The sequence below is a fragment of the Eptatretus burgeri genome, chromosome 1, assembly GCF_056783735.1.
Source record: "Eptatretus burgeri isolate ZD-2024b chromosome 1, Ebu_testis_v1, whole genome shotgun sequence".
Lineage (NCBI taxonomy): Eukaryota > Metazoa > Chordata > Myxini > Myxiniformes > Myxinidae > Eptatretus > Eptatretus burgeri.
The window spans coordinates 157,931,890-157,956,568 of NC_140961.1; the positions used below are offsets into that span (position 1 = coordinate 157,931,890).

Genomic DNA, 24,679 nt, shown 5'->3' on the forward strand with positions numbered 1-24,679 from the left:
CTATGAAAGTTCAAATTTGCACAAGGACTTTATGTACACCTTGTAGACTTATCTCTTGCACGTGTCTTCTGCATATGGAGAAGCTTGTAATGTGATTTATGGACATTTTTCTCCATGAGATTTATGCAAATAAATCCACATTGTTTGTGAAATCATTCCAACCTCGGATTCTCTATTTTAGCTAATACTAGCAAATACAACCTTGAGGGAGGTGGGAAGAGAAAGAGGGAGAGGAGAAAGACAGGAGGGAGGGGAAGAAGAGAGGAGGAAGAGAGGAAGGAGGGAAATGAGGGAGAGTGGGAGAGCAGTCAGAGAGAGGAAGAGTGAGGATGAGTGGTGGGAGAGAGGGATAGGGGTGGGATCGGTGTGAGAGAGCCAGAGAGAGGATGGGGAGAGGTAGGGGAGGAGAGGAGGGAATTCCGGCGGATGTGGAGTGCAGGATAACATCCATCCGAGAGACGGCACACACATTGATGAATCACACTGCCTGTGAAACTCTGAGATGAGAGTTTATAGCTGGGTCGGGATTTGAATGCAGGCTAGACAGCTTAGAGCGAGCATGTGTACCTTTCGGCTATCCTGCCATGATCTGACGATTCATTGCTGTAAGGGGAGGAGAGTGTCAGTAAGAGGGGAAAGGAAGGCATTGAAAGGGGGAGGTGAAGGAAGCAAGGGGAGGGGAAGGCAGCACAAGAGGAGTGGAAGACAAGGCAGTACTAGGGAAGAGAAAGGCAGTGCATGGGGAGGGGAAGGCAGCACATGGGTAGGGGAAGGTAGCAAGATGGGAGGGGAAGGCAGCAAGAGGGGAGGGGAAGGCAGCCAGTGGGGAGGGGAAGGCAGCACGAGGGTTCCCCCAACCTGCTCACATGCAGGAACACACAAACCACACCACAATTGACCTCCATGGGTGCTGTGTATGTGCCTCTTTCTTTTCAGTCTCTGCTGACTAGTAATATATTACAGAAACTGTTTGTGCATTTACATTAATATTTTGTCATGAAAGCAAATCGTACAATATGGAAAAAGAAAACTGCTGATATAATTGCCGAAAAAAAGACCCCTGTCAACTTTATCGTCATGGATTGTAAAAACAGTTTAGAGAGCATGGCTTTGCGCCAAATCAAGTTCCACTTTCTGCACATTCCTTCCTCTTTTCCTCACGAAATACAATTGTCTGAACAATATAAAAAGTTAAGTTTAATGCTTTTGCTTAAATAAATTCACTTAGTTCTAAAAATCGCTCATTTGTTAAAAATTTCAGATTTCACTCTTTATTTTGAGACTTATTTAGTCCATCAGATCCGATTTTCAAATCAGCTATAATATTTTGATGATATACTTTAACTGTCTGTGAGAGTAGATCGTGTTTCCAAAGCAAGGCATGTTTGCACATGCCAAACAAAATGGCGATTTAAGATCCCAGCAGCCACCTGACAGAGGGTTGGCCAAGGATAACACCTTGACAAAGGATAATTAAGTAAAGCCATTAATAATCTTCAAAAGGGGTGTTATATTTAACCCAATCACCCAAATTTCACTCATGCACTTACTTGGAGTTCACATTGTATGCATGCAAAGTTTCAGGCCGTTAGGTTTCATGGTTTTTGAGTTTTGGAGGAGACACACTGCCAATTATTAGAATAGACGAGCAAATACAACCCGTTGCTTCGCTGATGGGGAGATTAAGGGTGTGGGGGGGGGGGAGAAAGAGAGAAAGAGAAAGAGAAAGGCAGAGAGGATGGAGGTGGGTAGAGGAGGAGAGGGGTTTGAATTTCGGCTGATCCGGTGTGCAGTTTAACATCCATTGGGATAAGGCACACACATTGATGAATCACACTGCCTGTGAATCTCTGAAATGACAGTATATAAAATATATATGCTTGTAGTTTTGGCATCGTCTGACTATTCATCTTGACAATTCCCGTAATTATTCTTGCTGAGTGAGATTGTTTTGCTTCCTCGTGCCAACAAAAAATGATGAGCAAGGCGAAGTTCATGACCATTTTTTACTCCTGACATCAAAGCTGTTTTCTGAAACTTCTTTTTTCAGACTCATCAGAATGCAATCAGTGTTCAAAAGAGTTCTGGCCAAATGAACATCGCGACACATGTTTGTTGATGGAAGAAGAATTCCTAGCTTTCTCTGACTCAATTGCAATCATTCTTATGGCATCTGACATTTTTGGATTGACTTTATCATTCATTCTTTTGATTTTCATATCCAAGAAAAGGAAAGTTCTCAAAGAAAGAACTAACAGCTCTCAGATACATGGCCTATTATTACTGGCATTATCTGGTTGTTTTGTAAGTTGTGTGATAAATGTTGGAAGGCCAAGTAATGCAAGCTGTCGAATGCAAAAACCTCTCATATTTACATTTCTCACTTTTGCCTTTTCTTACTTTATCCAAATGATAGTGGGAATTCACGGATGTTCAAATGGTGAGATGTTCAAACAATGTCTCCCAATAAACTGCCTGATTATAGCATTTTGTTCATAATCTTAAAAGCCAAACATAATTTGGTTCCTTACTACATTTGTGACCAAATTACAGATTTGACTTTATGCAAGGACGTTGTGGTGATCAATCAATGGGATCTCCTTGTCATTCTTCACACAAACATCGACTCTTTTGTTCATCAATCTTCACATCTGTTCCTCAAATTGCAAACTCTCTGACTTTTAATATTTGTACACCCTCAGTAATTAGAGATTGCAAATCTATCTTAATACCTCATCTTTTTACGAATTATCTTTTTCAACACTGAATTTATGAAACACTGAATAACAAATACCAAAAAACACATTCATACTCACATCACCTAAAACGCAATCAATAACCAAGGCCCAAACAGTATCTTGGGCACAAAACACCCCATCAATGAATGACATGGAGAAAATACTCCCCAGATCTGATAGTGTTCACCTTTCATGCTGTGGACACCACCCATAGCTTTTGCTGGACAAAGACAGACTCGATGACACCACTGACAACACTTGCAACCTCTGCCAGGTTGCTCCACACTCAATAAAATACATCATGGAAGATTGTGCATCCTGACTCCACTAAGACAAGAATGCAACATAATAGATGTGAGGGATCTCCGGGTCACACCTCATAAATCAATCGGCTATCCCTGTGCCACAGGCCTGTTTGAGCAGACCTGACTGGGGCTAAACAACAACTAATACTTCTACTACTACTACTACAAATGAGAAAGCATCGGAAAATGCAAAGCCCGTCGATATCTGATTTGCATTCGGACTTCTTCCGTTTGCTAAACATGACAAAAACAGCAAAAAAAAACAAAAATACAAAACAATAGGAATAGGCTTCATTGACCCAATATGCTAATCCTGCTCAAATTTCAAGTCAATCAGATGGAAATTTATGATTTTATTGAACACTGGCCTTTTGATCTGAAAAAAAAAATCGGCTCTTTGCTTTTGATTGCTGAACCAATGCAGTTACCTAACATGCAATTTTTTTTAATTTCAGGTCAATTCCATGAAAATTGATGATTTTATGCAACATGACCTTTAGCCTTTTGACCAAATTATTAATTTGTCTTCTCCATATTCTCATAATAAAGCTTTGTTGAAAATTCGATGGCAAAAGCTCAAATTGTAAAAAAAAAAGGTTACGGCCTTGACAGTCACACAGACAGATAAACAGATAGACACACTCAAGTGATTGTCAAAACACCTTTCCTGCTATGCAGAGGAAGTGTGAGAAATAATGAGCTGTTAAGCCTGGGTTTAAATCTCAGCCCCTCCTTCAACAATCGTTAAGGTGTTCCTCAGGCAGGGTGATTCATCAATGTGTGTGCCATCCCTTGGATGGACATTAAACTTAGTGTTTCACTGCCAGTACATTAGTTGGGGGATGTTAACATCCCATGGTGTCCTTTGGGAAGAGTTGGTGAGCTATCACCGGCACCCTGGCCAAATTCCAAATCCTCCCTGATTTTCTGTATCAGAGTGGTGTTCAATCCAGGATTGTAACCCAAGCCACATAAACTGTTTCAGGAGAACCTACACTCTGCATGTAGTATGGTACATGATAATGATGTTGTTATTCTTCCTCTTCTTCATATTATTATTATCATTATTATTATTATTATTATTAAAACTGCAAAAACCTAAAATCAGATGTTCCAAAAAATAAATTGGTGTAATGGAACTTTAATTCTTTCTCACTCAACTCAGACCAGTTAAAAAATTATAAAGAAAATATAAATTTTATTTTATCTTTTTTGCATTCAGAGTAAACAAAAGTTAGTGATTCAAAAAATAAAACCTGTTTGTGAATTTAACGAACATATTCCCAATCAACATTGCAGGTGCACAAGGGTATAAATGGCCTTTTCGAAGGCAGGCAAATGCATTGTTTACATTACTTGTAACTCCACAACTGATGCTTTGTTTTGCATGGGCTGTAGTTAGTTATCCAAAGCCATTAAAAAACTTTGACATCAGAGTTGGCAGGATTGTTGTTGAATGCACTGGAACATTGACAGCTTGGACATTCTGTGCTTTAACCTATACAGTTCTTATGGCAGCTGCTTGTTTCGTCTTAGCTTTTGTGTCTCAAAATAATGCATCATTCTTTAATGAGCCAAGAGCCATCATTTTTAGCATGAGTTTCTCTTTTTTAGTTTTGTTGGCTTTCATTCCTGCTTATAGCATCATACAGGGAAAATACACAGTTGCAACAGAGATATTTGCTGTCACTGCTATAGCTTTTGGAATTTTAAGTTGTATTTTCTTCCCAAAATGCTACATGTTATTATTTTAGAGCTGTCATAGGCTATTACAAAGTTTCTCTCTCTGGAAATGGGAACTTCAGTTGCTCTGTTACAGAAATCAAAGTTACTCCATAATATAATGTTCAAGTTTATTTTGTATATATGATTGAGGCTCATGGAAGGGCAAGAGCAAAATGGAAGGGAACAAATTGTAAATGGGGAAACACTAACAGTCAAGTCGAAGTGGGAATGAAATCAAGGAGAGGGGAGAAGGAAGAAGAAGAAACTGCACAAGAGATAAATGCTGAATTTTACATTCATTAAAACAGTATTCGATAACATGCAGTTAAACACGCCTTTAAAAATATCGTTTGTCAATTGAAATGACTTTCCTTTGGAAGTGGAGTTTACAAAAGAATGACTATAGAAACCGGCATGAGGAACAAAATTATTTTCTGCAATAAAGAGCAATGTCATAAAATAACATAACACATGAATATTTTGGAAAAAGAGAAACTGAGAACAAATGACTTGGAAATTAAAATGATTTATTATTCCAACGAATTTGAATGAATTAATTTATAACAAAACAATGTACAATGGAAAATGTTTAAATTGTTTCAATAATGGAATACAGGTAATGTTCAAATCCTTTTTATTATACCATAGCACTTCGGCACAAACAAACAACCCAACACACTCTCGGATGCAGCAATAATGGCAAAGATCTCAGAAGCGACATTGAAACGACCCTGAGTGCTGTTGTAGGCAGGAAGAAAGGCCAAGACCACAAGGAATAAGCAAACCATATTGAACTCGATGAACTTTCCTTCCTTAGATGCTGAAGGATCTTTTCTGGCTTTTACAGCCAAACAAAGACAAACACCGGCCTGAAGGTTGAGGGAAATCAACACACAAACTGGCCAAGCTGGTGATGCCCCAGAACACTCAAGTACAATGTTTCCTGGATGTACCTGAGTGTTTGAAATGACATAGATAGAGCTGAAAACACCCCATGATAAACATAGGCTGATGTGCAGGATCTCACAAATGATAGCCATTCTCCCATGATTTGCTCGATTCAGGATTTTCAACATATTGCTGCAAAAAGTCAAATCTGCAAAAGGAATGAATGAATTTCGGATAATGTTAAACTTATCAATGATAATCATATTTAAGTTTTCCTGGGTAGTAGAAGCAGCTTCTAAAATTCTGCAAAAATAAAAGGAGCAAAGTTCAAAAATAATTTGATGTGTGTAGTTCAAATTAGACCTGATCTAATCCAAATGCATCACTGACTTTTAACTATGTAGTATTTTAACCACCAGTGTACTCGTTTATCAAAGATCACTTGAGCAGTGATCATGGTCGTCGTTAAAAAGATTGCATTTAATAAAAAAGGTAAATGGCAACGTGAAACTAATGTTTAAGAATACCTGATGTTCAGACAGATATTTTTTTCTGTACACAGAGATAAGGCTTGAGGAAGAGCTGGATCACTGGATGGATGAGGATACAACGCAACAAAAGGAATAGCAGAAAAGGAAGGGGAAAATGCTAACAGCAGGACTGAGGGATAAAATAGAAGGAGGCTTGGCCAAACAATGCCTATGGTGAGGATACATTTGGTGGATAAGATGGATAAAGAAGCAAGATCTCAGGAAGGAAAACTGGAAATTTGGAAGGATGTGGGCTTGGGATGGAAGTGTTAATGGGGGTAGAAAAAGTTATGGTTTTGGATGGGAGATGATTGTGTATGGTGTTGAAGAGCTGTCTTCAAGAACTGGAGAGAATAATGAGATTCAAGAGAATGTCAAAGTTAGTTTCACAGGTGGGGGAAACAGAGCAAGAAATCAATGGAGGTGAGCAGTAATTATGGATTTTGGGAGTTTCACTAAAAGGGGTTGATGGCTGTTGAATTAACACCAGGTGGGGTTGACTCTGCCTGTCATCCTACCGAGGTCGACAAAATGAGTGCCAGCTTGATGTTATCCTGTGACGGAGTGGCGACCCCTCCAGGGGTGTGCCCAAAAGCCAATGAGACTGTTTAGGCAGCACCAACGCTCTGCACAGATTATGGTCCCGATGGATGGATGGAGTTGATGGTGGACTATGTGAATGCAAATTTCTCCAACATGAGCATTACAGGTTTAAGGGTGATAAAAAAGACATAAAAATGTTGCCAATTAAATTTGATTGATAATTAATTAACTTGAAAAAGGAATTTTTTTAGGATATAGCACAATGTTTTTATTATAACCCTTTAATGGGAAATGGATTCAACGACAACATGATTATTACATGTCTGTGCTCAAACATGTATATATATATATATATATATATATATATATATATATATATATATATATATATATATATATATATATATATATATATATATATATATATATATATATATATATATATATGCCTGCATTATATACACCTTATATCTCTTGACTGTATTGGAAGGTTACCAGTCTGCCAAGTAAAACAACCCTCTTCCCCAAAACAGATTGGCCTCCCAAATTATCTGTAATCTTTATTCAGTAGAATAGAATCATCTATTATTTTATTAAGCATATTATGGGATTCTTATGTATAAATAATTATATATTGGTGCCTGAAAGTCTGGCTGGAAGCAGGAGTCTGGCTTCAATGGAATGTGTATCTAAGTGATATCCAGATGCCATATAAAACTCCTATCAAATTTCAGGTAATATATATTTCCCAACCCTTTGAATTTAAGCTGATGTCCGAATTGCCACTGCAATAAGAATATGAGTGATCTCTCCCCTGAACCCCAAAACATCAGCCTTGGCCCCATTCTGTCTCAAGGTTGACCAGATATTCTCATCAACTTACTCCCCCCCCCTCTTTTTTCCTGAATATTATAAAATAATTCAAAATTTCCATGCACTGCCTAAGCAGAGGAAGAGCATATTGTGTGTTTGTGTCACCTCTGGTTCTCCATGTGTGCATATGTTTTGTTTTAATAAATGACTGAATTGTACAGGAGGAATTGAGAACTATTCAACAACTGCATACTCTCTGAAAAAACTGGGGGTGGGGGGAACCCTGGAGAAGATAGAGGGTACAAGACCAGAAAGGATGTGGGAGATGACAGAGACCGCTGACCTGTTTGTGATGGGAAAGTGAGAGGCCCATGGAATGAGCTTCATCACATGAGATTCCAATAATCTTGAGATTACAGTGCAGTAAATTTGCAAATTAACTATTATGGATTAATTTCATAATAACAACAGATAGTTGTACACCACTTTATAATTGGCCAATATATCTGCTATATATATGACATACAGGTTGTTTGAATGTATCCTTCTATCCAGGCTCTCTCCACTGGTGGAGCCCAACTTTACCAGGAAACAAGCTAGTTTCAGACATGGAATGAGTTGTGTTGATGAACTGCTTGCAGTTACAAGCCTCATAGAGACTGGCTCCCAATGTGCACTCAATACAGTTGTTGAACTGATTGACTTTTTATCAGCATATGATATGTTAATGCGTTCTTCAGGAACCTTCATGTATGCAACTTAATATGCAGTGATGCAATAAATATACTTTGTTGAGTGTGAAAGTGGCCATAAATGCATAATTTTAAAAGTAAAATTTATCCTTCTCATCCACATACCATACATTGGTCACAAGCTCCATTAATGTACTCAAATGTCATTTGCAATCCTCAAACCACCATAATTGTGATCATATCCAAATATAAACTTGAATATGATCAATTCAATTCTCAGTTAATTTTAAATTTTATGTTGTTATCCAACATGTGTAGGTGAACACCAAAAACTGCTATTAATGAAATGCACATGAGTTCAATTAGCCACAGTAAGTGCTGAAAAATATGAGTGCCGTTTTTGGAATGATGTGTGGAAAAGTAATCTCTGATTAAAATACAAACCTAATTATACATCCCCACAATTGTACATATTTGCCATATAAATATATCAAAACAAATTACAATGATTTGCCATATAAACACATCAAACAAATTACTATTTTACCATAAAAATATATCAAACAAATTACTATTTTACGGTTTCAATATATCAAACAAATTATTATTTAACCATATAAATATATCAAACATATTACTATATTACCATATAAATATACAAAACAAATAAATATTTTATGGAACAATTGAAAAAATCTTTGCAATTTACAATGTTACTTCACATATGTGTGGACCCCCTCCAAAAAGGCGCACCTTTTCATACCTTAGCAGATTCCCATTTGAAGTGATGTTTATGTGGATGATGCAGAGTAGCTTCAACATGACATACAACACTTTGTATATTGGTGTAATCTCTTTAGAATTATTCAGTAAATAAAATAAGTATTATTTATAGTTTTGCCAGAAACACTTTGTTGATCACTGCAAAATGACTCCAATAACGGATTTAAAATGCCAATTAAACAAGTCTTTCTGTTTATTGGCAATAATTTACCACATGAAGATACCAAGCAAATTTCTATTTAACCATTTGAATACGATATATATATATATATATATATATATATATATATATATATATATATATATATATATATATATATATATATATTGAACAAATTACTATTTTACCATATAAATAATTCAAACAAATTACTAATTCATCATATAAATATATATATATATATATATATATATATATATATATATATATATATATATATATATATATATATATATATTGAACAAATTACTATTTTACCATTTCAAAATATCAAACAAATTAATATTTTAACACCTAATTAAATCAACCAAATTACTATTTTACCATTTAAAGGTCCCCTGACATGCAAACCTTTCTGGTTTAATCAAAAATGGAATAATTAGAGCAATATTTTGATCATTTATTGTGCTTTTCACAACTTGCTATGCCCCGCCCCTAAAAAAAGTTGACTTCAGCGAATTGCAGCGTTGACGTCACATACAGAAACTCGCACAGAGTGGATTGACTCGAGATCTCTAGAGTCTAGAGTCTAGACTAGTCCGACAAATCCGTCGTCCGTCCGACTACGCCGATAAATCCATTGTCCGTCCGACTAGGCCGATAAATCTGTCATCTGTCCAACTCGGCCGATGAATCTGACATGATGTAGCTTTTATTTGTTAACCTCTTTCTCTCATTGTTTTCTACTGGTGCTACATGACGACAGTAGGAATAAAATAAATAAAAAGGCAACAGAACATCAGATTTATCGGACTACTCGAGACAATTGTGTCACAAGGTGTGTTCTCCACACAAGTTTTCATCATATCTGGACAGCGAGATTGCTTCGTTTTATGCCAGAGAGATACGGCCAATGACATGCGCCGGCCTTGCTTGCGATTTATTCACCACGGAGAACCATGTCCATTGCGCTGCGCTGCGTTGGTCACGTCACCTCACTAAAATATTTCTGATATCGAGTAATATGCAAGTCAAATTTACATTATTGAACTACGAATAGGATTTAGTCTAACCAGTTGTTATTGCCAAGTCTTCTGTCGATGTCCTCACGATCATAATGAATGCCTGGAATTTCATTGCCATTTCCTCTGCTTGTCCTGCTTCGGGCTCGAACTTCTAAGGCAGTATTTCATTTCCAGCTGCCTGAACTTCACCTCCCGTGACTACGTTATCTGACAATTCTCCATGTGATTCAGACCAAAATCCTTTATTTCTCTCACAAGCACTGTCACTACCAGACAAATCAAAGTCCATGTCATCCATTATTCAAAACCAAATGTTCGATTTTTTTAATGAACCAAGCGATTGAGTTGACCAATCAAATGTGAAAACACACAGAAAGCCAATAGAATCACGTAGACCACCAACCCGAGTAATTTACATACAGCCTTTGTAATCCTGTAGTTGACGTCATGTGGGTTTACGCCCCTTTCAGGAGAATTTTTACAAGCGTTCCCGAAGAGGTTTGTTTTTCTAATTTTACATTGTACAGAATGAGTATTGTGAAAAAAAAACATTGTCAGATCTGAAATCATGATGAAAAACTCCTATAAGACATATATAAATGAAATTTCAGGACTTTTGCGTGTCAGGGGACCTTTAAATATACCAAACAAATTATTATTTTACCATTTAAATATATCAAACAAATTACTATTTTACCATTTAAATATACCACACTAATTAATATTTTACCATTTAAACATACCAAACAAATTATTATTTTACCCTTTAAATATACCAAACAAATTACGATTTTACCATTTAAATATACCAAACGAATTAATATTTTACCATTTAAATATACCAAACAAATTGCTATTTTACCATTTAAATATACCAAACAAATCACTATTTTACCATTTAAATATACCAAACAAATTACTATTTTACCATTTAAATATTCCAAACAAATTACTATTTTACCATTTAAATATACCAAACAAATTAATATTTTACCATTTAAATATACCAAACAAATCACTATTTTACCATTTAAATATACCAAACAAATTACTATTTTACCATTTAAATATTCCAAACAAATTACTATTTTACCATTTAAATATACCAAACAAATTAATATTTTACCATTTAAATATACCAAACAAATTACGATTTTACCATTTAAATATACCAAACAAATTAATATTTTACCATTTAAATATACCAAACAAATCACTATTTTACCATTTAAATATACCAAACAAATTACTATTTTACCATTTAAATATTCCAAACAAATTACTATTTTACCATTTAAATATACCAAACAAATTACTATTTTACCATTTAAATACACCAAATAAATTACTATTTTACCATTTAAATACACCAAACAAATTACTATTTTACCATTTAAATATTCCAAACAAATTATTATTTTACAATTTAAATATATCAGACAAATTATTATTTTACCATTTAAATATATGAAACAAATTACTATTTTACCATTTAAAAACACCAAACAAATTACGATTTTACCATTTAAATACACCAAACAAATTACTATTTTACCATTTAAATATTCCAAACAAATTATTATTTTACCATTTAAATATACCAGACAAATTATTATTTTACCATTTAAATATAAGAAACAAATTACTATTTTACCATTTAAAAACACCAAACAAATTACTATTTTACCATTTAAATACACCAAACAAATTACCTTTTTACCATTTGAATACACCAAACAAATTACTATTTTACCATTTCAATACATCAACCTAATTACTATTTTACCATTTAAATATAGCAAACAAATTACTATTACATATATATATATATATATATATATATATATATATATATATATATATATATATATATATTATAACAAATTACTGTTTTAAACAAAGTACTGTTTTACCATATAAATATATTAAACAAAATACTATTTTCCCATTTCAAAATATCAAACAAATGATTATTTTACCACATAATTATTTGTGTAATGCATGCAGAGTAAAACGAGAATAAAGAAGATATAAGCACACCTGATGCCAGGACAAGACTTCAGGCTTTTGAACACTTATGAAGCTGTACCCTAAAAATGAAACATCCCAGAAGATAAAGAAAATAGAGTAATATTTGTACATGTAGTGTTTTAAAATTCTTGCTACAAAACATCATATCTTCCAGTCTCAGAATATTTCAAATAAAATAATTCCGACCCATCATTTTTGATGGGCTTTTATACAAATTTTAATATAATTTGAAATCAAAAGTTAAATTTATAAATCCTCACGCATAACATGCTTTGCTAATTTCATAACAACAACAGCATCTTTGTTATTTTTAGCTTGGGTTAAATAAATAAATTACCTGTGCCAGGTGGAACCATCTGAACAATAGTTGTAATAATGCAGATGATGATGAATGACAAGATTGAACAGACCAAAGGTTCACGAACACGACATATAAACTCTGTTGGTTTTCCAATAAAGGTCATAGTGCTAGAAAAGAGGCCCACCAGGCCCAATAGGATACTGCCATTAAGATGATCCTGTGATTTGCTCAGGAGTATTCCATTATTGCAGCAAAACATCAACAAGGAAGCTGCTGCTGTCAACACAAGTCCAAGTAGTGCAAATGTGAGTAAAGTGAGAGCCACTTGGTCAGAAAAATCTAAGAAAATTTCAGGCATTTGAACACATGTCGTGTGATTCTTGTTGTTCCAGAAATACATTAAACATCGATGGCAGTCTTGTGCATCTGAGGGTGAATAAATTATGTTAAAATAGAAATAATTGTTATGTTCAAGTCTCACAAATGAGGTAAATAGTAAATCACAACTCCAGAATTGTTTTGTATCTTCTTTTCCCCAAAAGAGTGAAGCTCTTGTAGGAGATAGGTGAAATGTATAGTGGGGAAGAGGGGAAATAATTGTGTAGAACCAGCAAAGGAACTATTTAAGAGGAAAACAAGAAAGGGTTGAGTTGAATCAACACCGTAACCAAGAAGTGGTTCATAATGTTCATCTCCAATATGAGGTTTATCTCTATACTAGCATAAAAGCCCATCAAATCTGATGAGTTGGAATTATATTATTCAAAATATTCAGAGAATGTAAGACATTATGTTTTGCAGCAAGAAAAAGCATCATTATAAAACACTACCTGCACAAATGTTACCCTATTTTCTTTATCGTCTGGGACCTTTCATTTTTAGGGTACAACCTCATGAGTGTGACATAGCCTAGAGCCTCAGCCGAACATAAAGTGTGCTTATATCTTCTTTATTCTCGTTTTACTCTGTGCACATTACACATCATGTGCAGTGAATTTTACCTCCTTGCACATTATTGTTAATTTTTTTAAATGTTTCTGTACACCACCATTGAGGAGGAGCTCCTTGTGAGCCAACGGCCATCCATATCTAGTGCCCAACTGTGTCTGCGGACGTCCTCCTGCAGTTGGGTCACTTCTTATTAGGAGGTTGGTGGCAGGATTTGCACTCCGGCCAGCGTAAAACCCTTCATTCCGCAAAACGCAAAAACGCAAAAAACTCTGAAAACCCACTCCGTGGGAGTACCTCCTGTGCAGCTTCCCTTCGCAGGGCAGCTCACCGGATGACGGGATTGGGGCAAAGCCTTCGGGACCCCCAATCTTTGATAGGAGGGAAACCACGGGGTAACATCCCTGGGTCAGATTGCGGGAGAGTGTGTCGGAGTGGTGCTGAGGTGTCGTCCACCAGACGGCGGTCTCCTTGGGTTAACCTGAGGCGGTCCCTTCGGGTGGGTGCCTGGAATGTCCTATCCCTAAGAGAGGATGATCACCTGTCTCTGTTATCATCTGAGCTCAAGCGTTTGGACATCGGGATTGCAGCTCTCTCTGAGGTTCGGAGACCGGATTGCGGCGAGATAATGGTGGGTGGTTACACCTACTATTGGTCTGGTCGCTCTGATGGTTACCATACCCAAGGAGTTGCTGTAGCTGTGTCCAATAAGCTGACCCCAATGATAATTGAGGTAACACTGGTCAACAAGCGTATTATGAGATTAAGGATTCGTCACTCCTTAGGTGTCATTTCCCTGGTCTCTGTTTATGCTCAGACTGAGGCGAGTGATCTCACCGTGAAGGATGCATTCTATGCCACACTCGAGTCTGTGGTTGATCAGTGCCCCAGACGAGATACACTTCTAGTCTTGGGGGATTTCAATGCATCGACTGGAACTGATAGGGACGGTTATGAGGTGTGTGTTGGTCCCCATGGGTCAGGAACTATGAACCAGAATAGCACTAAGTTCCTTGACTTTGCAAGAAGTCATGGACTTAGGGTGGCTGTTTCATGGTTTCAGCGCCCACAAGCTCATCGCTGGACTTGGTATTCCAACGCTGGCGGTGTGGCAAAGGAGATTGACCATGTCCTCATTGACGGTCGTTGGAGGATGATCCAGAACTGCAGGGTCTACCGGAGTGCTCAGTTCCTCAATACTGACCACAGGCTTGTTGTAGCAACTCTAAAGCTGCACCTTAAATCCTGGAGAATGGTAACATCCCAGCTGAGACTGGATGTTGCCAAGCTCAGGGATGAGAGAGTAGCTGAGGAGTTTGCGAACAGGCTGAGTGGACACTTGGGGGGTCTGGGTGTTTTGGGGGGTCCTGAAGAGTTGTGGAGCGCCTTCAAGACCACCGTCCTTGATGTTGCCGGTGGATGCCTTGGAGCTCACCACAGGGCAAAGAAGAATTTTGTCTCTCAAGGGACACTGGATACCATTGACCAGAGTCACAGGGCCAGGCTGAATGGCAGAGCTGAGCTGTTCAGGGAGCTGAGGCGTAAAACTGTACGTGCACTGAGGGTGGACAAGGAGGCCTATGTGCGAGGAATCTGTGAGGGGGTAGAGCATCATCTGTGGACATGTGATTCTCGTCCCGCTTACAGGGGAATTCGCGCATTACGTTCATCCAAGCCCATCCCTCGGAGCACTACAGTTCGAGCAGAGAGTGGTAGGCTCTTGACAGAGGAGTCTGAAGTGAAGGCCCGCTGGGCCGGTTACTTTGAGCGGTTGTACCAGGCTGATCCCCCAACTGTCGAGTTGGACGTCAAGGGTGTTACAATCCCTGTTGCTGACCCTCGAATCAACTGTGGTCCACCTACGCTTGTGGAAACACGGGCTGCAGTGAACCAGTTGAAATGGGGCAAAGCTCCAGGGATCTGTGGCATCCATGCCGAACTTCTCAAGGCTGGTGGAAATGCTGCACTCGTGTCGTTGCATGCAGTTTTGTGCTCTGCCTGGAACACAGGCATCATCCCAACTGACTGGAAGAGGGGCCTTGTTGTCCCTCTCTGGAAAGGGAAGGGTGATCGCCAAGACTGCAACAACTACCGAGGGGTGACGCTGCTCTCAGTGCCGGGCAAGGTCTTTGCTCGGATAATTCTCGATAGGGTTCACCACCATCTGCTTGAGCACCAGCATCCAGAGCAGTCAGGCTTTACACCAAAGAGGTCAACGATTGACCGTATCCTTGCACTTCGTGTCCTCACCGAACGCAGACGAGAGTTTCGGCAGGGGCTGCTTGCAGCCTATGTTGATCTCTGTAAAGCGTTCGATTCAGTGAATCGGGATGTCCTCTGGAGGATTCTTGGTCTTCGTGGGATGCCACCAAAACTGATCGATCTGATGTCTGAACTCTACTCTGGTACTGAGAGTGCTGTGAAGTGTGGTGGTACCATCTCTGACTTATTTCCAGTTGTTACTGGAGTTCGTCAGGGATGTGTACTTGCCCCCACACTTTTCAGCACTTGTATGGACTGGATTCTAGGGAGGATGTCGGAGAGATCAAGTTGCGGTGCGTCATTTGGGAATGTCAAGATCTCGGACCTTGACTTTGCAGATGATGCAGTCATCTTTGCGGAGACTTTAGACATCCTCTTGGGGGCCCTCGAGGTGCTGAATGAGGAGTTGGAGCCATTGGGATTACGGGTTTCTTGGGTCAAAACTAAGATCCAGGCTTTCGGTGACATCTTGGATGCTGCTGTCCTGTCTGTGTCTGTTTGTGGTGAGGATGTTGAGGTCGTGGAGAGATTCCCTTACCTTGGCAGTGATATTCATGTCTCTGCTGGCTGCGAGTCAGAGGTCAATAGACGTCTGGGTCGGGCCTGGGGAGTCATGGATTCACTGGATCATGGGGTGTGGCGCTGCCGGTACCTGTGCGGGAGGACGAAAGTCCGAGTCTTCAGGTCCTTGGTACTTCCAGTCTTGCTCTATGGGTGCGAGACTTGGACTCTGACCAAGGATCTGAGACGGAGACTTAATTCCTTTGGTACAAGGTCTCTTCGGAGAATCCTTGGCTATCGCTGGTCGGATTTTGTGTCCAACGAGCGGTTGCTGAGAGAGACTCGGATGAGATTTGTTACCTGCATAGTCTGTGAGCATCAGTTGCGGCTGTATGGACATGTGGCTCGTTTTCATGACTCTGATCCTGCTCACCAGATTCTCTCAGCGAGGGAGTCTCATGAGTGGAGGAGGCCAGTGGGTCGACCATGTGCCTCATGGTTGCAACAGGTTGACCATCATCTCAAGGAGATGGGGATGGCCAGACGGAGGCCCCTGGAGTACCGGCGGAAAGTGGACGCAGCGACGTGCTGTTCTGGCACATGCTCCCATACCTGACCTGACCTGACCATTGAGGCCAAGTTGCAAGTCTCTATCTGCAATTGCAAAAGAAGAGACGTAATTCCACTTTAATGGAAAATGTTTTTGAGGTTTTTTTTGTCCTAAAAAAATCATAGACCATAGTGAACACAGTCGTTTTAAAAGATTGGCCTTAAAAACCCTTCTTAAATCGTACTTTTGAAGGGGGACAGACATCACATAAACAAATACACAAACACACATTGTGTTTTATGTGATCAGAGAAGGTTTATCTCAAATACACCTAGACACACAAACACGCACAGGCTCTGCCTTGCAGGCACATAAGACATTGCCATTATAAAGCTTGCAGTACACATATATATATATATATATATATATATATATATATATATATATATATATATATATATATATATATATATATATATATATATATATATATATATATATATATATATATATATATATATATAGTTGCGAATTCGCACCTGCCGGCGTGCGAGCGGCCACGTAACTCGAATCGCGGCACGTCTCCCACCGGATGGACAGTTCTGTCGTGACCCTCTCGGACTAACGCCGGGAACTAGTCACGGGTGGGTCTTTCGGCCTCACCACGATCGTGCCAATTGCCCCCCCCCCCCCGCGTGGGATAGGGTTGTTCGCCAAATTCGACCTACCTAAGTACCCACACGGAGGGTAGACCGGGCGATCGCACCTCGCCGAAGGTCGACTCCGGACACGGGCCACTTTAAGCAACCTGTTCCATACTATCGGGATAACCGAGCGGTGTTATCGTCAACATCGACGGTTCCGATTAATTATCGGGCATATTTAGCCCACGACCAACCCTTTACATGAAGTAAGATGGAGATTCAATTAAAGAAAAGACGAAGCGAAACGGGAAAAACAGTTCAACATAAGGCACATTTATTCCGTGGAACACGGAAAGCACACATATACAATTACAACAATTATGCACCAAAAGCAATTGCAACAAAAGAAGCACAACAATGCAGAGATACTACCGACTACGCGAGCACACGGCAACACTTACACAGTTTTACTTTACAGACGGCGCCGACAACACATATACTCAAAAGCAAAATAAAAGGGCCACCCTAAACGACAAGGGGACAGACGGGGCCTGTGGGCACGAGACCGGGCGGAGCCTACCCGTCTTGTGATGAGCCGCAAATGTGGCGGCGGTGCACTGACTCCGCGCTCCTCCACGGGTTTCGTTGGCACTGCTTGGAATGGAGTGGGAACGGGGCCCCCTTTCCGCACTATCTCAGCGCGGGGGGGGGGGGGGGAAGGGGTGAATTGTTGATGCTCTGGGGAAAGAGGATAGCTGGCTTGCTTGGGTCCCGCGACGAGCGACTCCACTGCGACCTCAACCGTGTTCCCGGCTTCCCCTCTCTGCAGCTCCCCGACAGACTCCAAACCCCGACAGACTGACTCTCCTCCAGACCCGTCTTGACTACTGCTGCCACACTCTGCCGCTGCCACACTTCTCCAACTCGCCTTGACTCTTCTCCAACTCCCTTGACCAAAAAACTCTCTGCCGCTGCCACACTTCTCCAACTCGCCCGAGCCCAAAACTGACTGAATTCGCCCCGCGCTCGGCGCTTTATAGTACGGCAGGAGAACCCATATGCAAATTTCCGGATCAGGATGAGCTCGGGGGCGGAGCCATGCTCGCCCATTGGACGGAGGAAAAGTGGGCGTAAACCTCCCCTGACCCTCGAATTTGCATATATCGATTCTACTCCGACGCGCCTGGAGGCGGGGCCAAATCGCCCCGCGCTTGCTGATAGGACGGATCAGAAGTGGGCGTGTATCATTCCTGATCCGACTTCTCCTCGGAAAGGCCACTTTTTGCACCCGTGGCTCGGCGCGCGTCCCACACGAGGCCAGGACAGCCTGGTGCTCGGCGTTCACAAGCGGCACGGGAATGGCCGCAGAAGGAGATGTGAAGGTGGTGGAGGGTCTAAAGTGGTGGTCCCTGGCCATGGTGACGCTTGGAATGGCGGTGATGCTATGGTTGCGGGATGGTGTGCTGTGAAGGTAAAGGTCGTGGCTGTTGGCGTTGTTGTTGTTGTGAAGCGGCGTTGCGGTTGGTGGTTGTTGTGTGATGGCGGTTGAGACGTGGTTGGTTCAAAATAAAGATAGAACAGAAAAACGGCTACCTTAAAGGGTCGCAGCCCGAATGAATCACATTTATTCCCTCTAAACAACAGGTTTGGGGCTAACTACACATGTACTTACAGAGATTCCTCACCTACGGGACCTGAATGGTGGTTTGCGAATTTCCTCAAACGCAACTATATATATATATATATATATATATATATATATATATATATATATATATATATATATATATATATATATATATATATATATATATATATGGACAGGATAGCTAATAGTGATGCCCACTCACCTACATACTGTCTTGCCTGGTTTCAAATCTCAGTCCAGCTACAAACTGTTTTCCCAGTGTTTCACATGCAGGGTGATTCATCAGTGTCTGTCATCCTTGGATGGATGTTAAAATGGTCGGCCCATCTTCCTGCATTAGTCAGTGCTTATTGAAGATCCCACAGTGTACTAGCACAGAAGCTCTGCAACAGACGCGATCAATCACATCTCTCACCTGTAATTGGAGGGAATATCGAATCAGCTCTCACCTCATCAACCACCTCAGCTGGCTAAGATTTATATAAATTAACTCTGAAGCTTTTCCATACAAAGAAAGCTGTATAGGTAAATCAATAAAAGCTAAACAAGGTAAGCCCTATGCTTTTTCAAATCCTACCTGGGTACCTCTTCAGCTGTGGCCATTCACAAGTAGTACATACATGTGTATCCTAATACTATACTACATGCCCCCTCAGCTGTCAGACTGCTTTCATCAATCAGGGAAGTGCTCGTCTCTGTTCCTCACTGTTTTGTCCTCCGCATGCTCCCATACCTGATCTGACCTGCCTGTGCTGCTCTGCTCTGGCACATGCTCCCATACCTGACCTGAGCTGTCCTCCCCTCTCCTGCCCCTCTTGTTTCATGCCCCCCTTGCGAAGCATTGTGTGTTAGCTCTCAAACAAGCCTCGACAATGTATACAAAGGTAAAAAAAAAAACTCCCACACTCTCTTCAATCCTACTCTCCCCTCCAGGTCTTCAAAATAGCTGTTGACCACCATCGCTTATCTTCCCCCATCCAAAACCATGATTTTTTTTCTGCCCTCCTTATCCACCCCAAACCCACATCCTTCAAATTCTCTGCTTTCCTTCCTGAAATTCCCTGTCGTGTAAGGATCTGAAAGTCCCTGTAGTGTCCATCTTGTTTACCCTGTGTACCCCGCCACATCCCCCTTTCTTCCACAGATCTCCTAATGTCTCTGTTCCCCACTGTTTTTTCCTTCCCTCTCCCACCCCTCTTGTCTCATGCTCCAATTGTTGTATGTTCTGTGTGTTAGCAATCATTCGATCCTCTACAGTGTATACAACTTCCCCCCTCCCCCCCAAAAAAAACACCTTTTAGACACTTTAGACCCCTTACACCAATGCGATCTCATCGACCCTTATACCCCTTTGGACCCTATATACCCTTTCACCCCATTAGACAATAACTATACTCTTGGAACAAACCATTTACACCTTTATAACCATGAACACCCTTATAAACCCCTTGGACCCTTTAGACCACTATGACCTGTTCGACCCTTTAGACCTTTGGACACATTAGACCCTTTATAACTGGAGACCTGCAATCCTTTTAAGATCCCTTTGACCTTTTATTCCCTTCAGATACCTGAGGCACTTTCGAACCCTGACATCCAGTACACCTGACAGACCAGTTTAGACCCTTTCAGATGCTTTAAACCCCTTTAGACCCTAACTACGATTGGAACGTGCCATTTAGACGTTTATAACAATTAAGACCCTTGTAGACTCCTGGAGACCATTTGCACACTTTTGTCCTCGTACACCATTCAGAGCTTTACATCCATAAGACACCTCAGACAATTTATAGTGTCGACCCATACACGTTTAGACCCTTTAGACCAGTTAGACCTCTTTAGATGCACCACACACACACACACACACACACACACACACACACACACACACACACACACACACACACACACACACACATCTGTCGAGTCTTCTTGCAATATACAGACTACTGTATACTTTTTTTTTCAAATAATGCACAACCTATACTCACCCAGAGAGTGGGTACTCTGCCAGTAAAACTAAATTGGTATAAATTGAGAAATTACAAAAACATATTTTTAATACCATTAAGTTGCACTTATTTTTCAGGCAGTTGATTAAAACATTACCCACATGTGTTGCTTTCAAAAAGGTTCCTTATTTAAATTTCTCATGGTTAAATGAAAAAGACAAAAACAGTTCAATAAATGAAGTACAAAAATATGAAAACAAACGACGTTCCGAACAATACACCCACCTGTAGTGTTTGAGATGTGTCCGTCAGTGCAGAGTAAACAATCAAAGCAGCAGAAGGGTTCTCCTTTACGGGACAGTTTCCTAGTACCAGGTGGGCAAGGCTCACTGCACACTGATTTAGGAACCTTCACATGAAAACAAACAAGAAATAAATGTTTCTGCTTTCCTGATTTGCTGTGGATTCTGCTTCATTTTTTTTCTTTTTAAAGACATATAGTCCAATTCAACAACTGCCTCTCATCATGACCCTCAACCCATTACTACTGCTGATGAACAAGATTTTATAGGTGTCTGAAAAGCAACTCTGGAAAAAAAAATCTGTTTCAAAAGTAGGGTTCAGAGCAAGATGTAGAGATCTGCCTCAAGTGAAAACGAATCTGAATCCGAATCCCAACCATTCCCCCTACTCCTACTCCTATTTCTTTACTACAACAGCATCAATTTCCCCAAATGCTTCTGTGATCGCCTAGGGAAAGTTTTTCGCCTGTCCTCCATGAATAGCTGATCAGGCTTTACTCACATCAACTGTCTACTGAATGGTGTGTCCTTATCACATGAAAAGGTAGAGAAACTTCTGTTAGGCCTTTATTCTGCTTCGGTAACTGGCCCAGATGGCATCAGTGGCCATCTTCTAAAATCTTGCTTCGTCGTTCTTGATTCTGCTCTGTCTGCTTTATTCAGATGTTCTCCTTTGGCCATCTCCCATCGGTGCCATCAAAGTCAGCAAATATCATTGCTGTCTGGAGGAATGGTGCTAAGACAGATACTAAATATTTTTGGGGGGGAAATCTTGTCGAGGCTCGTATGAGAGCAAACACACAACGCACAGCAAAGATAACATGAGACAACAGGGGCGGGAGTGGGAAGGACGAAACAGTGGGGAACAGAGACATTAGAAGATCTGTGGAAATGAGAGGGATGGGGTGGGGAACATGTGGAATGCAAGATGGACATTACAGGGACTTTCAGGAAGGAAAGCAGGGAATTTGAAGGAGGTGGGCTTGGGTGGATTATCGGGGGAAGAAAAGGCCTGGAGGGAAGAATGGGGTTGAAGAGAGTGAGGGAGTATATTCCAAAGGAGGGAAAAACGAGGAATGAAAGAGTGAAGGTGCACAGTGATTTGAGATTTTGGTAGTTTTACCAGAAGGGGGTTGTTGGCGGACCTTGAATGCCCTGCGGAAATATGGTGGGGACAACTGGCTGCTTGATGGCTGCTTGGAGACCCTGCCAGTCAGCCTGAGTGAAATTCCAGACTCGACAGCACCGAGGTGTTTCTCTGAAAACATCCAGAGAGATGTCCACTTTGACAAACATGTGGTCAGAAGAACCGATAGGATCGGAGGAAGAACAGCAGATATTTTCAGGGAAATTTGTCAAAATCAGATAGAGTACCATTGGTTGAGTTCTGGGTCAGGAAGCTGACTGATTGAGTCAGTCCTAATGAGTCACGGAAGTCTCCGTAGAGGAGACAGTAGCAGACAGAAAGACCACCGACCTGCCTGCGGTGAGAGAGTGAGAGGCCCAAAGACTGAACCTCATCGTGGAAGATACAAATGATCCAAAATGCCTTGGTTTCCACAGTGTGAAGCCTAGAAAGGTGAGAGGCAGGAGCACCAGCCCAGTGGGGAGAGCATTACTCCATCAGGATGTGGATGAAAGCTTTGTATGTGGTCAGGAGCTCAGGTGGGCTGAGGAAGGACTTTGAACCATGGAGGATTCCGAGGCGGTGACTGGATTTGGAGGCCGGTTGTAAATGTGGCTTTCCCAGGAAAGATCATGGCAGATAGTGAAACCCAAATGCGTGAAACAAAGGACTTCTTCCAGAGGATTATTGAGAAAGTAGATGGGGGGGGTTCCACACAGTCCTTTCGGAGAGAAATAGTGACAGTGTGACATTTTCAGGCTAGAAAAACATGTTCCACGTTTGTGATTTTACCTGGAGCTGCAGAGAGCAAAGAAGCTGCTGTTTGCCATTCTGAGGGATGACCGATGATAGGGAAGAGGGTGGAATCATCAGCAAAGAGATAAAGAGGATTTTCCAGAGTCGGAGAGGTCATTGATGAAAACCATAAAAAGAACAGGGCCCAGAAATCTGCCTTGAGGAAATCCAGCCTGCACAGGAAGAGGGGATGAAATAACTCCATTTAGGGCCACGCGTTGGCTGAAACATTATAGGAAGTCTTCGAGCCATGAGAGGAGATGGCCTGGGAAACCATAGGAACAGAGTTTGGTTGGCAGAGCAGGGTGCCAGAGCATGTCAAAGAACACAACATATCAAGGGATATGGCTCTGATATCACGTCCAGCATTGAGTACCTCCATCCATTGTTGGGAGAGAAGAAGCAGCATATCCAGGTAAGAGTGACCTGGTCTGAAACCAAGTTGATGATCAGAAATCAAGCCTTTGGAGAAGAGGAATGATTTCATGTCTGAAGCGGTGATGGATTCCATAACCTTGCTGATGATTTGGAGAAGGCTAAGTGGTCTGTAGTTGCAGGGGTCTGTTTTGCACCTTTTTTGTGCAGGGCAGGAATGTTTTCTGATTTCCATGCAGATGGCAGATGACATTGAGCAAATCAGAGAGTGAGTAGAACAGAAAGAGGATGAGCAAGAGCAGAGGAGCATGTTTTTAGGATACGTGGTCTGATGTCGTCTTTACCGGTTGCAAAATCTGAGTCAAGGTTTGACATCAAGCTCTCCACTTTATCAGAAGAAAAGGACACCGAGTCCAGGGACAGTTGGGTGTGAATGGGTAAGGTGGGTACAGAAAGTGATGGGCTTTGGACAAAAGTTTTGATGCAAACACCGAGTTTAGGCATTCAGACTTTTCATGTGCGTTATCAGCAGTGTGGCCATTTGTGGTAAGGGGGGGGGGGATGTAGGGGGAACATACACCAGAAGCAGATTTGATTCAATGCCACCAGGATTTGGAGGAGGGAGAGACGTTTGAGAGAGTTCAGACTTGAGCTTAGAAAGATGTTGTTTTCTGGCTCTCCTGAGGGTAGATACACACTTGTTCTGAGCAATATTTAAGGAACTGAGATTACCCTCAGTTGGTTTGATTTCCATGAGGCAAATGCAAGTTGTTTCAGGACAACTGTCTTGCCACAAGCTTCAGTGAACCAAGGGCAGGAGGAAGGGCAGGACAACTGAAGATGAGACGGGATAAATCTATGCATGAGTGAGAACAAGTTTCTTTGAAAGAATTTCCAGGATGAGTTGATGTTAGAGAAAGTAGCGAGAGGAGACCAGTCTAGAAGTTTGATAGCTGCTTGGAGACCCTGCCAGTTATCCTGAGTGAAATGCCACACTCGACGTCACTGAGGTGTTTCTCTGAAAACAGTGAGAGAGATGTCC

At 40.8% G+C, this 24,679-nt stretch overlaps 1 protein-coding gene across 1 annotated transcript in view; it reads right to left on the reverse strand.

Annotated features, from left to right (window-relative positions):
- Positions 1-24,679, reverse strand: part of LOC147035848 (vomeronasal type-2 receptor 1-like) — a 97,440-nt gene that overhangs the window by 26,176 nt on the left and 46,585 nt on the right. Inside the window, exons 6-7 of the mRNA XM_085881768.1 lie at positions 21,325-21,448; positions 5,412-5,864 (exon numbers count right to left, since the gene is read on the reverse strand). Of these exons, the coding sequence (XP_085737894.1) occupies positions 5,412-5,864; positions 21,325-21,448 (577 nt within the window). The remainder of the gene's footprint in view (positions 1-5,411; positions 5,865-21,324; positions 21,449-24,679) is intronic.